The 19,858-nt window shown below is 39.6% G+C and overlaps 1 protein-coding gene across 1 annotated transcript in view; it reads left to right on the top strand.

Annotated features, from left to right (window-relative positions):
* The window catches only part of SLC12A1 (solute carrier family 12 member 1), a 77,045-nt gene extending 57,468 nt beyond the window's left edge, over positions 1–19,577 (top strand). Inside the window, 8 exon segments of the mRNA XM_032481244.1 lie at positions 4,783–4,926; positions 7,723–7,854; positions 8,114–8,225; positions 9,955–10,041; positions 15,613–15,748; positions 17,141–17,208; positions 18,251–18,332; positions 18,334–19,577. Coding sequence (XP_032337135.1) covers positions 4,783–4,926; positions 7,723–7,854; positions 8,114–8,225; positions 9,955–10,041; positions 15,613–15,748; positions 17,141–17,208; positions 18,251–18,332; positions 18,334–18,387 — 815 coding nt within the window. The 3' untranslated portion in view covers positions 18,388–19,577.
* The last annotated feature ends 281 nt before the right edge of the window (positions 19,578–19,858 follow it).

The following is a 19,858-nucleotide window of genomic DNA, read 5'->3' as shown; positions in this document are numbered from 1 at the left end:
GGCTTAGCAAAATAAAGACAGATGGCAGTGTAGTAAATAATTACTTGATTGGAAGGCGACCACTGCAGGATTGCTTCCTGCCTTCAATTCAACTAGACTTCACCTGGGGTACAGCACATTGATTCATGTGAGCATTTACAGCTTTGAGTTGAGTGACCAAGAAAGAACCATAATTTAATAATTAATAAAGAAGAAGGATGCTGTGAAGTCGGAGGGGATGTGATTCCTCAGTGGGTTTCCTTGCTCTCCCTTCTGTTGTCAGGTAACTGACTACTCTCTATCTTTAAGATTCATACTGAATTATAATGTGTAGACTCCTGCCTATTTGTAAAGACGTTGTTTAAAAAAAGAAGAAGAAGAAAACAAAAAAAGACTGGGAATAGACCAGTTGAGGCAACCTTGACAACTAAATTGAATTTCAGAATACTTACTCCAGTTGGTTACCAGACAATCAATTTATAAAGCACTTGAAAATAAACTAACTACTGTTCAAGTGGTTTTGGCATCTGCTTGAAGATGCAGCTCAGGACTCACTCTTTGTTCTTCCCGCGAGAATTGTTTTGGGGTGTGTATGAAGACTTGGTTAGAAACCCACTCTCAACTGGTAGATCCTAAGGGTCTAAGCTTTCTCTTCCATCATTAGAACCTCAGGGATTCTCTTAATCTGGACTGAGAGAAGGGCCGGCTTTTACTCTCTCCCCCTTGAAGTGGGGCTTTGCAGATCATGACGTACAATGACATTATCTAATATGCAATATTCAGATCCCCACCAGATGCCCAGGTGGCGGCCCTTTCCAGGGAAAGGACCCCTGCCCTTGCCTCTCATTCTTTGGATTAATCTTGCCTATCCTACCTTCTGTCACATTCCAGCCTTATTTGTCCTATCAGCCACTATTAGCCCCCTTTTTTTGTAACTTTGTATACGACATTAACTCTACTTCGTACCAACACTTGTCTTTTGTCCCTACCTCCTCACATACTTACATGCTTTACACACCCCCGGCCCTGACCACAATTCACTTGTTTTTCTTCCTTTGTAGAGATAATACTTCCAGATGTATTGGACTGTATTGAACAGAATTGACCTGTTCTTTTATTTCAACAAACTATTCTTGAGTGATTACAGCGCTGTGCCCTAGCAGCGAGGCATGGGCACAACGGACAGTGGGAATGGGAGTGTGGGAAGGCTAAGCATAGGCTTGGAACTCGGTTCAAATCCAGTTATTCAGATGGGACTCGTTACAGTACCTACCTGACAGATTTGTTGTTTTGGATTAAAGGATATGATGGCTGCAAAGACTTTGGCAATTGTACTTCACACAAAATAAACTCTCAGTAAGTGGTGGTGATGAAATACGATGTACGCTATCCTCCAGCAGTTGCAGGAGACAAACACAATACAAATAGGAGTTACAGTAGATATATGTCTTAAAGCTCTGCTCCATGTCACACAGAGTTACTGGAATAAAGGTTGAAAAAGAGTCTTATGGAAATGTGGAATGTCATGGAAATGTCTCTGAGAAATTTGGGGATGGTTTCTTCAAAAAAATGCAGACTGGGTATTTTCCCCATGGGCAGATACTGGCAGTCAGAGCACACCACTCATGAAGGATGGTAGAGGGACGGCACTAGAATTGAAAGCAGATGACTTGGGTCGCCCGCTGTGCAGCCTTGGACAGATCACTTGAACTGTCTGAACCCAAGTCTCCCCTCACAGTAAAATGGGGAGAACTGCACTAGCTCTGCCTGCATTCCAGCATTGGTGCTGGGATGAAGTAAGATACTGCTGGAAAGGGTTTGTGAATCCTGAACATCACAGTGTGGTTGGAGGTGATGGCGGAGGTGGTAGCAGTGACGGAATGAGTACTTTTTATTGTCAGCCTCGTGGGAATCAGTTTATATCTTTCCATTCCTACTCCCTGGTCTTATGTCCTTTGTGACTAATGGTACACTTTTGCAAGTCAGCTAGCCAGTACTCCTGTTGAAAGAAATGTTTCGACAAAGTCTGCCTGTGATTTTGCATGCAAACAGAGGCAAGCAGTACTCCAGATAGATAATTCAGAAGAACAGATAATCAGAACGTCACTTCTACTTAGCACTGAAAAGAGAAAAGGAGGGAGTGCATAGAAGGAGGCCTTAGATCTCCTACAAAGTGAATAATTAAGAATTAACTTTAATAAGGATTTGCAAAATCACTGTGAGTGATCCCACTACTGTGTGAATCTGAAAGTCCAAGATGGCCAAGCAAGCAGACTTCAGCTTTTAGAACTGACTCGCTTTGTCATCCTCTGTCTCTGTTGTCTGGGAGGGAACTGCTAAATTTGACTCATTCCAACAAAGTCTGGTTTTGTCCCTCAGGCCTGGGATTTTGCAGTTTACTCTGTCCAGGATGGGCTTTGTTCATACCTTCTAGCAAATTGTTGGAGTAGCTCCCAGTTCACTCAGCTAGCTGCCTCCTTACAAAAGAGGATTTATTTTTTTTCCTCCTTTGTCCAAACTAGAAGACAAAGAACATGGCAACTAGTGGCTAATCGCAGGGATGCTGGAGCCTGTCCTGAAAGAGAAAAGTGAAAGAACTCCCTCCCTCGTGCAACCTTTGCATTTGTCCCCAAAGCAGCTCACAAATCTGCCTGCAAAGAGCAGGGTACCCCACAGCTGACCCCCTGCTCAGGAGCATCGCCCAGGACAGTGGTGCTGCTGCTCTGGGGTCCTCTCTTTGAAATGACAATTTTGAGGGAATCACAGTTTTGGGGAGTTATCTTGGCATTCCACCATGGGCCCGAGAGTGTTTAGGTTCATCTGAGGGGGAAGAGTTGGAGGTTAAGTCAAACAACTTAGAAAGAATAGTCATAAGCCAACAGCAGAAGATCTTCCTAGTGGGGAACATACAGGATTTGGAGTCAAGCAGACCTCTTTGCATTTGAACCCTTTTATTTGCTGGGTGACATCAGACAAATTACTTAATCTTTCTGAGCCTCAGTTTCTTCATCTACAAAATGAGGATAATAATAGTAACTTTCTCAGAGTTGTTTGGGAAGGAATACTGTGCAGCACAGCCCTTGGCACCCAAAGAGTGTGCAATAAATATTAACTACCAAAATAACTCCCAGGCTGCTCAAAATACTTGATTTGCTTTGCATGACTACGCCCATTTCCAGAAGCTGCATAAATACATTGCCTATAGAATGCACTCAGTGCTTTGTTCTCTAAGGAGCAACCAAGCACCATGTAGGAACAGTTGTTTATTCTTCTTGCAAAGCTAGGAGTGTGGGAAAGGCGAAAGGTTATGATTTTCCATTTAACAGATAAGAAACGAGAGGCATAGGAAAAGTAACTGACTCGCCTAGTGTCAAATAAAGCCAGCAGTGGAGCTGTAGTTGGTCATGACCCCCACTGCAATGCAGCTTGTGTTCACCTTTCGAAAGTCCAGGGTAAGCCACTCCTGTCGGAGCTTTAATACCATCCGTCTAATTTCTTAGATTTTCTATAGCTACTGGTCTTGAGAACCTTTGAAGCTTTGGGGAAATCACATGGGTGATTTGACCTTAAATCTCATGCCACTGGCAAAAGATTAATTGCTGGGACCTGGAAAGGGGCCAGACAATTCTGTGTAGCTGAATAACAGCACCATCTAGGGATGTGACTATCCTGACAGATTTAGTTAGTACAAAATTGATAAATCTAGAGTTTGTATAGCACCACTTCCCAGATAGATAAGGCAACAGCCTCCGAGGGTTGACATTTACAGAAGCCCTACCAGTGTTTTGCAACACTGAATCTAGGTTTCCTACTCTCTTCCTCGGAAAGTGGCTCATTTTTTCTAAGGCTGTTCTCAGCAGGCAAGGGGATGAGGGGTCTGACGAGAGAACCACCCTAGCACAGTAAGCAAGAATGCCCATCATTCTTTAGCACGGCCATACGATGGCGTTTAAAGTCTTATTTACCCTGATCCCTTGCAGGTTGAGGTCAGAGAGGGATGTAATGCATTACACAGCAGCTGGGAATTTTTCATCACAATCAGAATCCAAAAAAGATAAAAGGCAGCCAGACGTAACATCAAAGCTTGCGTAGTGGGGCTAAATCCTGGGCAGGACATCGTGCACAGCTTGACCCGTATTCCAGACTCCACTGTCGTGAGACACTTTTTAGCAGTGTGGACTCTGACAGGCACTTTTCTTTCTTTCACTTGGGCCACTCACTCTGGAAAGTATTTTGCTTATCTGAAAGAACTGTTGGTGGTGGATATTTTTCACTGTAATTTGTATTTGGAGCCCAGGGAGTTTATTATTGGATTTGGTTCTCTTCCCTTAATTCTTGCTCTTTAGTTTTATGTCTCAATTCAGGAGGCACTGATATACACCAAGTAGACTTCCGCAATTTTGTCCCTCCAGGTGTAAAATATCTGGCCCAGTAGCTTAGGTCAGTAAATCAGTGGCTGTTTGTGTACAAGATCTTATGTGCAGTGGATTTGGTTTTGAGGGGTTTTACCTGTAGTAAATAAAGATGGCATTAAGTGGTCTCCCTCACCCTCACAAAAAAAACCCAGTGTCTTCATGTATTGTAACTTAACACATAGAGCCATTTTTCTGAGCTAGTTGTTGCTTTCTGAATACAACTTACTGATATACGTTACTTTTTAATAATCATTTAGAAAAATCATATTATGTATAAATAATCATTCTATTGCATAGACACCATTTTTAATGTTAAAATTGTTCATAGATTGTTCCTGGAAACTTTGGCACTCTGAGTTAAGTAAGTGATTTTGTCTTCTTTCATCAGAAGAATTAGAGAAGTTAGAACAGGAGAGGCTGGCTTTGGAAGCCACTATCAAAGATAACGAATGTGAAGAAGGAAGTGGAGGCATCCGAGGCCTGTTTAAAAAGGCTAGCAAGCTGAACATTACCAAGCCAACTGCTAAGAAAGGTAAGTGCTTTTAAAATTCACAAGGAAGATGACAAGAGGAACCATGACTTGAGTATCTGTAGGGGTCAGCAGTCAGCGTCTAAGATGCTGGGGGTATTGAGTGTAGGTAAGGACTGAAAGACACTTCCTTAGAGAAGGTAGGACAGCTGAAAGGTAGACACTATTGTCATTTACCTACAACATTCACCCCTTTGTACCATCTTACTGTAAAAACTATGTTTTAAAATAACAGTATTTGTTTTGGGAGTCATATAGTGCTTCAGCGGACTGAACACCATAAAACAGAAAGTTCTTTGTTAAGGTGGAAAGGAGATAGGAATTCAAGACCGAGTACCCAGACTGATTACCTACACACAACCCCACACACCCCGTGCAGACACTTCAGGAAATTGAACGTCAACTGGTGCAGGTAAATAAGGGATCCAGCCAGAATTCTAAATTCAAAAAAGCATCTTTATCACAAACCAGAATTCTGGACTTGGGAATTCATTGACACTAATTACCTACAGATTTTGGCTGAACGGTACACTAATCTCTGAATGTTCAGTATACATCCTGGGAATGGAAGGTCACAAAATGAGACCTTGTTAGAAGTTTTATAAACAGGTGATTCAAAGATCTGATTTTTTTTTTTTTTTTTTTTTTTGGAAAGTTGCATTCTTTCCAGAAACACTGCAGGCTTGAGTTAAATGAAGTACACAGCGACCTCTTCTGGTAGAAAATTAGAACATTAACATTCACTTCTTTCATGCACAAATAATCCTGAAGTTGCTGAAATCATTCACTGGTGTGAGGCTCAGGAAAGATCATTTCTCTGGCAGGGTCTCCAAGTCAAGCTGCAAGTTCCAAACTGAGACTTAGCAGGCTGCTGGTTTAGGTTGACAGGAGCCAACCTTTCAAAGAGGCCATCTCCCACCCTGGGAAAAGTTTGACTCTGTTTGCTTGTTTTCCTACAATAAACTAAGGACTAAATTTCACCTGTCATGTGATTTTTATATATTTACATAGAAAAATGGGAAATACAAATATTTCCCCCCTTAAAATAATAGAGGTACCCTTGGGTGCCAGGAATATTCCTGGGCTAGGAGAGAATCTACTGTGTAGTACTCCCATTAAAATGACATTTTCTAGACAACTGATGCATTTGAATCTAAAGTTGGAGGTACATCAGGACTTTCAGGGTGCAAATATTAGAACAAGACCATCTGGACGCTAACTGTTATCTTCTTCCCTTTCCAATTATTTGGTGTACTTGTGAAAGGAATTAACTATCCATTGAATCTGCTCTATGCAGCGGTACAGTTTGAAAAGCAATGGAAAATTCAGAAGTCACAGCTCAATACCATTCTCTAGCTGATGGGGAGGAAAGAAGCATTAATGTCTTTATTAATGAAAGTGAGACTTCTTTATTCTGCGACTCTGTTTCTGCATCACAATACTTTTGGCAAAAATGTACACCTCTGAAAGTCAACATTTCTCAGAAGAGCAAAATTATGTTATGTTTTGTTTCCAACACCTGAATTTTCAAACACAGCTCTAAAGTAGGCCTCTTTCCTGCTCTGAGCTTTCATTAGTTGACAAGTCTTTTGAGTTCTAGATCAGGACCGACTCTGCCTTCAGGCCCTTATACATGAATCCTTTGGATGCTTTGATTTGCATGTAAGGGGGGCAGAGTTTGGTTCGTTTTGTAAAGATATTTACTTTCTCCGTCAGTGGTCCTATGGAGATAGAAACAATATGAGATAATTGCTTCAGAACTGACAGGCCCAAACATGGAAGCAGCAAAAGACAGAACAAAGCATCCTCAGAACCTCTTAGATCAGACAGGAAGCTCTGAAGAGGCTGTCAGCTCTACTCTAAGCACTATGCTGACACCATTTCTTTGAAATAGAGCGATGAAGTCACAACTTTCAAAGATGTGGGAATGAGAAATAACATATATGGTGTAGCAAAGAAATCCTACTGACAAATAGGAGCTAGGATCCTGCTCAAACAGTGCCCTAGTTCACTGGTGCACTTTCATCATGTCCATATTAGGGTGGAAATTGCATTTAAAAATGTGTTAAGTGCTTTGTGTGCACCTTTAACTATAACTCAAGAGAAGGTATGTGTTTCCATATTTCCTAGTTTCTTCATCTCATTCATGGGGAGTCAAATAGTTTGAATGGCTTTCCCTTAGATTCACAGGTTCCTTGAAAACAGAGGAGTAAGCCAGGCCAACGTTAGGACCAAAGGGTCACAGAGAGTCAAGATGGTCATGGTCCCTGGCAGCATTTATAATCCAGACATTTATGGAATTTACACCAAAATTGCACTCAAATGAACAAATTGTCTAATGAAGGAATATTTCTGATTCTTTTTCTTATCTCTAGAAAACCAATAACCATGTATTCTACCTTTAAGTAAATCTGGAAGTATGATTAAGTTGATTTATATTTGAAATTTGGAAAAATCGGGATATTTTGGTCTTTGCATCAGACAAGTTAGCATTACATGTCTAAATAATTCCACTCTGAGACAGATTACTAAGGACCTGAAAATAATCCACTGCTTTATAATGAAAACTGTAATCATGAAATCAATATCAAATTTGTCTGAACTGTTGGAGGTAATCCAAATTATCGTGGGATTCGACCTTTATCACTCCTTTATGAAGAACAGAGCTCACTCTACCCATAAGTATAATGACATAAATTCATGCCCCTTCCTCTATGTTCCTGAATAGACTTATTGGAAAGTTATTTTGTTTCTTTCCTCAAAAGACAAATGGATGTACCTCTTTCTTTTTCATTACAGACAACAGCATCAACACAATCCAGTCCATGCACGTGGGGGAGTTCAACCAGAAACTGGTGGAAGCCAGCACCCAATTTAAAAAGAAGCAAGGAAAAGGCACAATTGATGTTTGGTGGTTGTTTGATGATGGAGGTAAAAAAAAAAAAAAAAAAATCCCAGAATATACACTAGGGAGCAGAATTTCTATGTTGATAAATTTAACAAACTGCTTGAGAAGGTATATGAAAACGGTATCAGTTAAAGCATAACATTTCTGTGTTCTCCAAAGATTTAAATTATTGAGGAGCTATGAATGTAGGAATGAATAAAGATGTAAAGCCATTCATTTCCTCTCCGTTAGATAGGCTCATCCTTTCTGTCATAATTTACTCTTTTTTTTTTTTTTCTTCAGGGTTAACACTCCTTATCCCCTATATCTTGACTCTCAGAAAAAAGTGGAAAGACTGTAAATTAAGAATCTACGTCGGAGGGAAGATCAATCGCATTGAAGAAGAAAAGATTGCGTAAGTAATTTATCACTCACTCAAGTGTTAAAACATTTTGGATGTTTGTTGTTTTAATGCCTTAATTTTAAGCACTTTAAATATCTTTGAGGCACAATAAATTTAAAAGACAAAGCCACTGTGATAGACTTCATGTTTACTTGATTTCTGGTCGATAAATTATCTGCACAATTTTTCTGATCATTGTTTTCAAGTCCTTTTATACCTGTCCACGAATGCTTTCAACAAGCACTTGGCACAGAAGCCTCATCTCAAGTCCTGAATGAGAGTATCATTATCTTGTATAATGTTTATTTTATTCTGCCTAGTAAATGCATCTGAGAAAGGAAGAGCCTGAAGGAATTTGTGTCCAATATTTTCTTCTTGGAGGTTCAAACCTATTAACTCACAGCAGTCCCTCCAACACAGCACAATTAGAAGGGAACCGAGAGACTGCACCCGGTCTGAGTCTCAGCTCTGCCACCGATGAGCTGCAGGGTTTTGCAACAGTCACCGCACATATCTGGGTCCCCAGTTTCTCACTTGCAGTTTGAAAGAGTTTAAATGGATGACTGTTGATATCTCTTCTAGTTAAAAGAAATAAATAAGTCTTACAGTGTAGGTCTGTATCTTTCTTGTTAATTTAGTCATAGAATGTTGCTCTGTAGTTGTGAGAGCAACAAGCATGCTAAGAGTCTGGTGCATCCAAAGGTCTCTGGTGCAAACCTGAGAACCATCTCTGGCAGCTCTTGGTCCCTTATGGCATGCCTAAATCCGAGCCCTTCCTGGAACTGCTACTTCCAGAAATCACAAAATAATTACAGGCTTTTATTCAGGAATTTTTCATATTTTCTCCCCTCTCTTAGAAGGATATCATATATATTTAATCCCTCATAGAGTCATACTAAAATGGAAACTAACATGATGTCTACAATAATTTTTATTCTCTTAAACCCTCCAGTACCTTAGTGGGACAATTGATAAAATTTGACAATAGCTGGTAGACAAAATTGTAGTAGTAGGGCATTAGTGTTAAATTTCCTGCTTACAACAGTTGTACTCTGTTTATGAAACAGAACGTCCTTGGTCTTCCCACTGAAGTATCTAGAGGTAAAGGGGCCTGATATAAGCAACTCTTACTTTAAAATGGAAAACGGGTAGGTAGGTAGAAAGCCAGCAAGCAAGAAAGATACAGCTAGACAGATGTAGATAGAGAAAAAGAGAGCAGCAAATCAAATGCGGCAAAATATGAACAACTGGAGGATCTGAGCTTTCTTTGCTCTATACTTGTAACATTTTTGTAAATTTGAAATTATATCAAAATTTTCAGTTGCTGGGTGAAACAAAACCTCCAATATATAATGATATATAATAATTATTAGTTTTTCAGTAGCTTGTCACTAACTCTATAAAAATTATCAGCAACGTTGAAACTTGTTCTTTTTTCCAAATGGTATGGGAGAGTGGACAGCTCTCCATTACCTTCCCTGAAACATGAACGCAGAGCTGGGTTTGCTGTTTCTAGTGACTACACTTACAGAAATTTCTCTTTGCCTTCAGTGGGATAACTCGGTCCACACTTAGCTGTATTCATCAAGTACTATAATGAAAATCAAACACTAACCAAAGCCTTTGTCTGAAAGCGCAGCTGAAATAAGACATGATTGCTTTTGATGTCGTAAATACAAAACTCTTTGATTGAAAAGAGTTAAATATGCAATGACAAAGTGTTTCTGTCTTGTATTTTCAGAATGGCTTCCCTTCTGAGCAAATTTAGGATAAAATTTGCAGACATCCATATCATCGGTGACATCAACGTGAAGCCAAACAAGGAAAGGTATGAAACATTTAACAAGCTCCGTTGTTTATCTGTGGTACTTTCTCCTTCTCTTCTGCGTTGACTACTATAGGGTAAAAATGTTATGGATTTACCACAGTGACTTCTTGATAGGATATAATAAAAAGGCATTTCAAATAATCATGATGCAGAACTATCAGGTTTTAATGGAAGGGAAAGGTTTTAAGGTAAAGATGAGACTGAGAGGAGGAATTGTTGGAACACAGTTTAGTTACCAGTTTAGAACTGTCCTTCATGCTACTGGTTTCTGTGGTGGCAAGAGTAGTAGGAAGCTCACGCTCAGATGACTGACCTGAGCAGCCAGGGCAAGTTTTCATTATATAAAGTTACTGGTGGTGCATCCTGGATGGGGCACCTATGTGGACCCCCAAAGGGGGCCTCTAAAACTATCTGAAGCCTGGCAAGGAAATGTATTGGTTCCAAAATTTAAAAATAAAAAATTGAAATAATTGTTCAAATGTTCTAAACACAACATCATTCTAACCTCATTAATTGTTAAATTGGTCAAGTCCATGATATTTGAAAAACAACTTATAGGTTACATCTTCACAGGAGTTCCCAGAGGTGCAAGAAATTATAGCTGATTGTAAATTAAATAAACTACTTAGAGCAATAACTTAGCAATAATAAAATGTTTTCAGTTGTTTACCTGGATGCAGTTTAATACATTTTATTTGGGTGGAATGGGGCCTCTAAGGGTTAGAGTAGTGGGAGACACGAAGGTCTCAGTATGGCTTAAGCCCTCTCTGGCCTCTTGGACCTCTTCTCATTTCTGTTGACCATCACTTCTCCTTCCTCCTTGCAGTTCTTGATGGGTTGCAATTCCACATTCCTCAAGCCTTCTTGCTCTTCCCTTCTTGTGATTCATTGTTATCCCATATGAGCTTAATAACTAACTGAAAGTCATCCAGAATTGATTCATTCTTACTGACCAGACAGCAACCTCGAACTTCATGTCGTTGGAGGGTACTCAAGATTCCTCCAAGGCTATGGGTCACTTAAGAGAGCTTTACAAAACTCCTTCAGGGTGATGAGAAAGCTATAATCGACAGGGCTGGCCTGGATTACTGCTATGTAGTATTTCCTTGCATCATACAGACCACTAATGCCTTTCATTTCTTTATTTCTATAGTTACAAATGCTTAAGAAAAATTAAGAACAGATTTATCATTCTCCTTGGTAAATGGAATTAACATTCTGATGTGAACTGAGATGTCATGCTGTAAACTCTGGTAGCCTTCCACATTTCATTTGAAGAATTTTAATTCCTAAATCGTTGCCTTTTGGCATTTGTAGTGATGTGATCGAAAGGGCTCATCTTAGGGCTCTAACTGGTGGAAGTGCATTCTCTTTCATACACAGCGGGTCCAATGATTCCCTGGTATATGCCACTCAACAACAGGTCAGAGCCTTCCAGGGCTCTGGAAGCACAGGACCATTTACTGTTTTCTAGCGCACAGTCACAATGTCCCCTATGACTTTAAATTTTTCTATAAGCTCTGGCTCAGTGCTTGGCACAGATTAGTCACTTGCCAGAGCTGAATTCTTCTTGCTGTTGTTTGTCTTATCAGCAGCTAAGGACTGTCTGTGCTTGCTGATTAATTTGTTTCTATATCCTTTGCCTCTTTACCCATCAATTCCGTATTTCCTTCCTTTCCTTTTTTTTTTTTCTCTTTCATGCTGGTCTCTGCCCAGCCGCCGCGGTCACCCCCTGCATACCCATCCCTTCTGTCCTATAACTGAGGATGCCAGTGCACCTCTTCCACTAGCCGTGCCTCTTCCTTCTCTAAGCGCCCATCACAGCCTAGACACTCTTCATCTTACCACCCCTGACCTTTGTTCCATGGTTTCCTCTTCTTAAGGAGCAAACTCTATGCTCAATTGTACGAAACAAAGGACCCAGGCATTTGGGCTTCTGTCCTGATTTTAAAATTTGATTTTAGACACCATTTTGATTTGGTGTTTCTTACATATCCTCAGCATTCTGCAATGAAGAGATCTATTTCCCTTTCTCAGGAAAAAATGAATTAGTTTTCACAATTGTGGAGATTTTCTCTGTGATATTTCAAGGTCTTGAGGAAGATGCAGGGAAAAAAAAATCCAACTCATTCTTACTGGAATGATGGCAGTTAATGTACCCTGGTGTGAAGACAAAAGGCCACGAGGAAGAGGTGTGCTGGAAGTGCCACCCTCCTGTCTTCAGTCTTCTGCTACAAGTGATGCCATGTTACTTTACAGGACAGTCAGATACCTGATACTGGCAATAGCTTTTCCAATATTTGAAGGTAAATTTTAGAATAAATAATGGTCGTTCAGTAAATCTCACAAATGGCCACTGGTAGCACATCTAGCACCTATGTGATAATTTTTAAAAGGCAGCTCCTCTGGTTTAACTAGAGAAAGAGGGAGAACTCTTGCCCTGGGCTGACGCAGCCCCAGGCCCAGGGCCCAAGCTTACAGCACGGCCCCAGTTTCAGCTCTTCCACGGGCCTTCTTGGCCAGGCAGCCCTCATCCACCACTGACAACTATCTCCTGATCGCTGCTCTTTCTTGGTCACTAGGGGACACACAATGTCGAAAATAGTTTGTCAGTGACTTCCATGTTGGAGGGTAGTGTTAAATGCCCTTCAGTTGCCTTTAATAGATCTTTTAACTACCCATAAAACATGAGTAGGTCCTGATGGAGACATCCTATCATAGAAACATTATCTATAAATACAGTGGAGCAAGGGTGAAAGGGAGTACAAAAGCAAAGTTAATGAGAAAATAATTGAGTCAGGGGAAACTGAAAAGCTCATGTGGTTACATTTCGTTTTGTATTGTGTAGACTGAATTAAAAGTCATAGGCCAAAACGGCAGCAATCTTTGTACAGAAATCAAAGAGAAACTAGAAGCAATTAACTAGATAACTTCGTTTAAAGATGCTAGCATGATCACAAAAACAACAAGTACAATAACTTGAGAGAAAGACTCTTAACATGAAGTTAGGGGAAAATTTTTATGCAGTTAAAATTGTTTTAAACTTTGTTATTATGAGGAACAAGGATGGGGAAGGCAGGGCAGATATAAGTTAATTTTTTTAATTGAATTAATTCTCATTTATATTTAATGGCATGTAATACTTGGACTATTCTATAGTCAGTTAAAGAACATTTGTACGAAAAATCAGATTTAATGGGAATCAAAATAGAAATCTTGAGCTACCTTTGGAATACCTAGCTAGGAGAAGGGAGAATGGCCATTTCAGGGGTGAGCCTTAGGATGAAGAAGTTGAAGACAAACATAGATGATGAGCAGTAAGAGTTTAGAGAAAATAGATGGACAAATATAGCCCAATTATAACCTACTGTGTCACTTAGCATGTTTCAGTTACAAGTAAAAGAAAACTTCACTCATGGTAACTTAAATAATGGAAATTATCTTCAAACTTAACTGAAAAATCTGAATGTATTTTGGCTTTCAGGCAAAGCTTGGTCTAGAAGGTTAATTTTGCAATTAAGGGCTAAATTTCTTTCATTTTCTCTGTTCTGCCTTACATTATGAAATTATCAATCAAAGTTGATTTAGCTTATAAAAACACGATGACTGCCCATAGCAATAAGGACTACATATTTGCTCATTTATGTTCAGTGGGAGAGGAAGTCTGTCTCTTCCCAGACATTGAACTCAGGCTGTGGACTCCATTCAGGTCACGCCAACCTAAGCCTCTGAGCCACTCACTGTGGTTGGTGGAATGCTGAGTGCCTATTGGTCAAGCTTGCCGGGGTCATGTGCCCTTGCTGGCCAATCACTCTGGCAGAAGGAATAGAATGGTGCTGACTGGCCTAAGCTGGGGATGGAGTCATTCCCACCCAAACTACGATGGAGAAGCATAGTATAGATGCTGGGGAGATAACCAGCAATCTCCACTCCACTTTCCATTTCTTGGGAAACTTTTTGAACTGGTCTTTCTAATAAGTACCTGGGCTGAGATGCAAAGAAAACTCTTATCCTGATCAAAATAAGTGTATGCAGTGCTTAAACAGAGAAACTGACAATTGCTAACCTCTCAGCCCTATGGCTGTTGAGTAAAAACTTGCTTTTACAGGGCACTGCATACTTTTCAGAGCTGTCACTCAAATCATCATATCGATGCTCACACCAATAATCTCTTGCCAGCTCTGAGCAGCCATCATCACCCCCTTTTATAGGCAAGGTTACCCAGGTCAAGGACAATGGAGGAGCTGGACCAAGAGCCCGGGCTCTTCTTTCCTAGGCCAGCACCTTTGCACTAATTACTACCAGCGTCTCTGAAAGCATAGCACTGCTGCGAGGAATAGCAAATAAAAGCATTGTGTGGTTGAAAGAGTAATAGGGCAGATCAGTCTTACTCCTCCCCTGTCATTGTCTACCTCTCCAAATAAGTCAAAGCATCAGAAATCTACTGCATTAAGTACCTCTTCAATCCCTTAACAAAAGGACACTGCTAGGGACATCCTACTCCTTTGTAATCTCCCGTAATTTGATCTGCAAATCCTAAATCAGGCCAACTGATGAGATCATTGAACTCATCGTTTCATATTTTAATTTCTTAACCTAATGGCACTTTGATTCTAATTATGGTTCATCCCAAAGCTACTAAGTTATCAGTAAGCTACATTATGTAAAACCAAAGAAAATTATTTATATTTGAGGTCATCTTATAGTAACATAGTGAAGACAATAACTCCCATAAATTATAAGCTTTGTTTTGTGCTATCATTTAAAAAATAAATCTTGGGAGAGTCTTATGAAAGACATGAGTGAGGTTTTTCAGCAATTTTTTAAATGTTCTGCAGTATTTTAAAAAATAGTGCTCCTACTTTTCTATTCAATGATTTCTTCTTAATTGCTCTAAAATGGCCTCAGATTTTAAAATACCATTGATTTTTTGTTCTTTCCTCTAACATGCACCTGAACAATAGCCGTTTAAAAATCTCAGGCAGCAACATCAGACTCCAGAAGGACAAAGGCCGCAGTATTTGCAGCAAACATTCAAACTGTTCTGTAATGATTAAACTTGCAGGATCCCTTCCTGTCCTCCGACCTGCCCACAGCTCCTGCCACGAGTGGGAGTTGCCATGTGGACTAAAGATGAGGAGGGCAATCCTATCTGACTCTCAAGGATGCTAGTTCATCTCCTGCATTAATTCATGAATGTCTCCCATAGAATCTGTAAAGTAAGCAGATGGAAACTCATTTATGGACTGAAGTGTCTACATTACAACTGTGTCTTTGACTACACTGTGTAGAAAATGTATTTGTAGAATAATTACTACCTATGTGTCTGTGTGTTTATCTACTAGTAGGCTAACAGGACCGCACATACGTTAAGGCCTTTCCTTGGGTAGGGAGGCACTACTGTAGCCCTGGTATTACTCACAGAAAATCCCCTGCAAAGATAATTCTTAAAAGATTTGCATGACATTCAGCTCTGATTCTGCAGCCAGCAGAGCTAGTCATACCTGGAGTATCTGTGAAATAATGAGTTAGTTTCCCACTGTGAGGCCTCTTTTATAATTCCAATTTCAGTTGGAAAGTCTTTGAAGAGATGATTGAACCATATCGTCTCCATGAAAGCTGCAAAGATTTAACAACTGCTGAGAAACTAAAGAGAGAAACTCCGTGGAAAATTACAGATGCAGAGCTGGAAGCAGTCAAGGAAAAGGTAGGGACTTGTCTTCCTTAATTTTTACTTTGCTATCTAACTGGCTGAAAAAGAAAACAGTGGTTGATTTAAAGATCAAGAAGTAATGTATCACACAGAATTTCATTATTCAAGAGCCAGGGTTTCTGCATATTTCAAGTACTTTTCTAATCATATTACTGAATATGAGAATTTAGAAAACTGTTTTCATTTTTTAATATAAAATCAATTTTTTAAGTTAAAAAAGCAGGCTATTGATACATATTATGGAGTCTTCTTTCCAATTTAATTTTATAGAACAGGAAACAGACCCATCCATCTAAAATAATTTAAGTCAATACGTATGCAAAGTAGATATAGATTGGCTCACAATTTGACACAGTCACAAAGAATTTTAACCTGATAAAGATAGCTATAAAAACTAATGTAGGGATCTGAGAAAATATGTAATTGGAACAATGAACAGGAAAGTTGGATATTGCACATCTTGTAGGATGGAAGTAAAATGGTGAGCTTTTCTAGGAGAATCCAATGAAATGGCAGTTAACCTGCATCCGGCCTGAGCTGAATGAAGTTGTAATAGTGAGGAGGGTGGACAGGGCAGGGACATAAGAAAAAGCAGAATAATTAACAACTGAATTGGATTGGACATTCAGGGAAAAGCACCACAAAAGAACCTCTAAACTACAAAATTTAAATAAACTAAATTAGAAGCTGAAGTTGGAACAAATTAGAGCAAAAGATACTAAAAGCCTCTCAAACTTAGTGGAAAAAATACTGAGCTAAGAATCATAAACTCTGTGTGTGATAAACTGCCCAGTTCTAACAAAAACTTTTCATATAATTGAGCAAATCACATGTCTAACCCTTGGTTTCTGAACTAGTGAAAGGTAGTAAGTATTACTCTCATCACTGCAAAATAGTTCGTGTAGTTATTTTTCCAAGTGAATCTTTTGGTGACTTTTTCATTGAAACCAGTCCCCTGGGCGGGAAAATACTCAAAGAGCTTAAAGAAAGGTAGACCAGGATATAATCTATGTTCTCAGGTTATCAAATTAGTATCAAGATTAGATTAGTTTTCTTTAACTGCAAATCTGTTCCTTAGCACCAGCCATTCTCATCTTCTTTTTACTGTTATCCATGTTGTTTGCAGGCTTTTTCTTTTTTGTTTGTTTGTTTTTCTTCTAGAATTTAATTTGCCACTATAGCACAATGACAGTCTGGTCTTATTCTTTCCATTTCTAAAATTTCCCTTGAATTCTTAAAACACTGTGTTTCCAAATCTGAATGAAATAATAATTGTTTTTGAAAGGTGAGGTTTTTCTACTTGTCCATAATTTGAGGTAAGAAGATAAATTCTCATTCAGAATTCTGAGAGAACTGCCCTCAACAAAATCTGAATGTTGTCCACAGAGTTACCGCCAAGTTCGACTGAACGAACTTCTACAGGAGCACTCGAGAGCTGCGAATCTCATAGTCCTGTAAGTGTCATGGCAGACATTTAAGACTGCCACAGAGAAATGTTAGGCACATGGGTTAATCAGTTTAAGGACTCACAACTGTTGAGGTGGAAAGTTAAATTTGGAACACGTGAGATTTTAGACTGCAAGGGAAAATAAATCCCACACTGAAGCCCTGACACCTGGGGCCCACGGGCTTTCGAGGGCTCCTTTTGGATTTTCTGCCACGGTGTGCCCCACCCACAGGGCCAGGGGCAAGCACGTGCGCCTCCAGAACCCTGGTTCCCCCTCTAGAGCACACTCCTGGAAACTGACCCTGGAATTCCCTGCCAAATGAGCCCTAAGTCTGCCACCAGGGTTCACAGGCACCTTCCTGGATAGCTGCTCCTGAGGCGTGGAGTCCGCAGCATGTCCACAAGACTCCGTGCCATGTGGGGGGAGGCCAGGGTGCCAGAAAAAGGACAGGACACTGAGGGCTATTTTCCATTTCCACTCTTTGCCCTCCACCCTACAAATGTTAGGGGAATACCTGCTGAAAATATGTTTACCTAAAGATTGATTGCTAAACATGAAAGCCAGCAATTTCACATTTGTATCTCATGAACGGACTCCTACGTGCAGAGGCACGTACGTCTTCAGGCAAGATCTACACTAGAGGACTCTCCATCTAAGACATAGGCCTGTCTCCTGAGTGGGGTGGTAGGATTCAAATAGCTCTCCCAAACAGAAGAGATTTAAACTATTAGGAAAACTCATTTTTCCCAAAAGGGGAAAGGTATTGGTTGATCAAATTTTCTATTTTAAGAGGAGTGAAAATTTATATTTATGCTTTGTCTCCAGCCTACAATGCCGTGGCCTATTTTTCTGGTTTATAGACAGTGTATTATCTGAGAAACAATCAGTTTAATACCAATACTTAAAATAATTTCCATGCTTTCATTTTGTGGGGGAGGGGTAAAAGGGTCAGGCCACTCACTGGTTATTACACAGCTCGGATAACGAGCGATGTTACTGCTGGCAATAATTGTCACTTTTGTTCTTTATTTTTCCTCCATGCTGTCAGGAGCCTTCCAGTGGCAAGAAAAGGATCTATATCAGATTGGCTGTACATGGCTTGGCTGGAAATCCTCACGAAGAACCTCCCTCCCAGTCTTACTAGTTAGAGGAAATCACAAAAATGTCCTGACATTTTACTCTTAAAAGACAAAGGATTGGCACACATTTTAATGCAATGTATGAATAATTAGAAACATGTTTCAGTACTTTATGTTATAAATCTGATCTGTGGATATGCAAGAGTCTCTCTAGAGACTATCCTGCAGGATTCCCAGTAAACTTGGTCATTTTCTTTTTATTGTTAGTTAGTGGGAGCTTTTTTTTTCTTCCCTATCAGCTTAAGGGGGTGTCAAAGCCAACGCTATCCCTGGAAAAACATCTTTGTTATTGCTGTTGGTAAATAAGAAAATTAAGCAAACCCATGGTGGCTTATGCTGGTGAAAACCACCAACCTATTGTAAGCTTTCCCAGGCACATCTAATCTTTTGTTTGCTTCTAGGCCCTGGGAGAGGCCTCAGCCCCACAGCAGTTTCTCATTAAATGCTTACTGACAGTCTGGTATAGTAACTGTGGGTGGTTATCAAAGGAAAAAACCAACTGGGCAGGAAACGTGATTATGCGTGGCCTCCTGAGAAGCTTACACCTATAAAGAAGATTTGAAAATCAGTAACTGAAAACTTTAAGAAGTACTTGATTCTACACCATGTTTAAAGCGGTTACCTAAATAGGGTTATTTAATGTAACACAGATTATACACTTAGAGCGATCTGAGCGATCATTGATAACATACAGCTTCAACCTGGATCTGACTGCAAAATGCATTAGCTGGATTAGGAGGCAACATATATTCCAATTAGATGCAATATATCCCATTCTTAATACATAAATTTTAATTGCTTTCCTTGCTAAATATTTGGAAATTTCCAGCATGGTATTACTTTGCATTATTTTTTTCTAAGTAAGTGGTTAGCACAGATGAAATCTTCATAGATGTTTAATTGAAAGCCAAGTACCACACATTTTCAAAATGTTATAAAGAAATATATCCAGAATCATATTCTTAGTTACTTTATATAGTGATTGTTTAGGTTTAAAAGAATAATTAAAGTATGAAGTGGAGATGCTTGCAAATTTGGGATATATATACAAGTATTGATTTTTTTAAATTTGTTAGTATTCCTATAATACTTAATCACATTAAAAAAAAAACTCAAATTTTTTTCTGATGAATGGCTTGATTATTTTTTCCTGACATAATATGACTGTTTATTCTAACTGATAAAATATAAGGGGGAAAAAATCAACCTGAAATAAAGGCACTCAAATTCGTTTGCTCTGGCCTAGGTCATGTTTTTACCTTTCAGTCGCTAAAATCACAGCGCAATGTTGTATCAGATGTGAGCTGAAAACCTCAATCAGTTGCCTCATCTGCTGGTTGTTTAAAGCTGGGATTCAAGATTAGGACTTTCGAGCCAGACTTTGGCCTCAGAAGAAAAACTAGGGAGGGAAAAGGGAAGCATCAAAGTTTAAGCAGCAGGATATCCCTATCCCAAATCCAACACCGCTGGACTTAACTCAGGCCGCATCTAACCCTCTCTCTTGAGCCCTATGCACC

Source organism: Camelus ferus, chromosome 6, assembly GCF_009834535.1.
Source record: "Camelus ferus isolate YT-003-E chromosome 6, BCGSAC_Cfer_1.0, whole genome shotgun sequence".
NCBI lineage: Eukaryota > Metazoa > Chordata > Mammalia > Artiodactyla > Camelidae > Camelus > Camelus ferus.
This window is presented reverse-complemented; position numbering and strand designations above follow the sequence as displayed.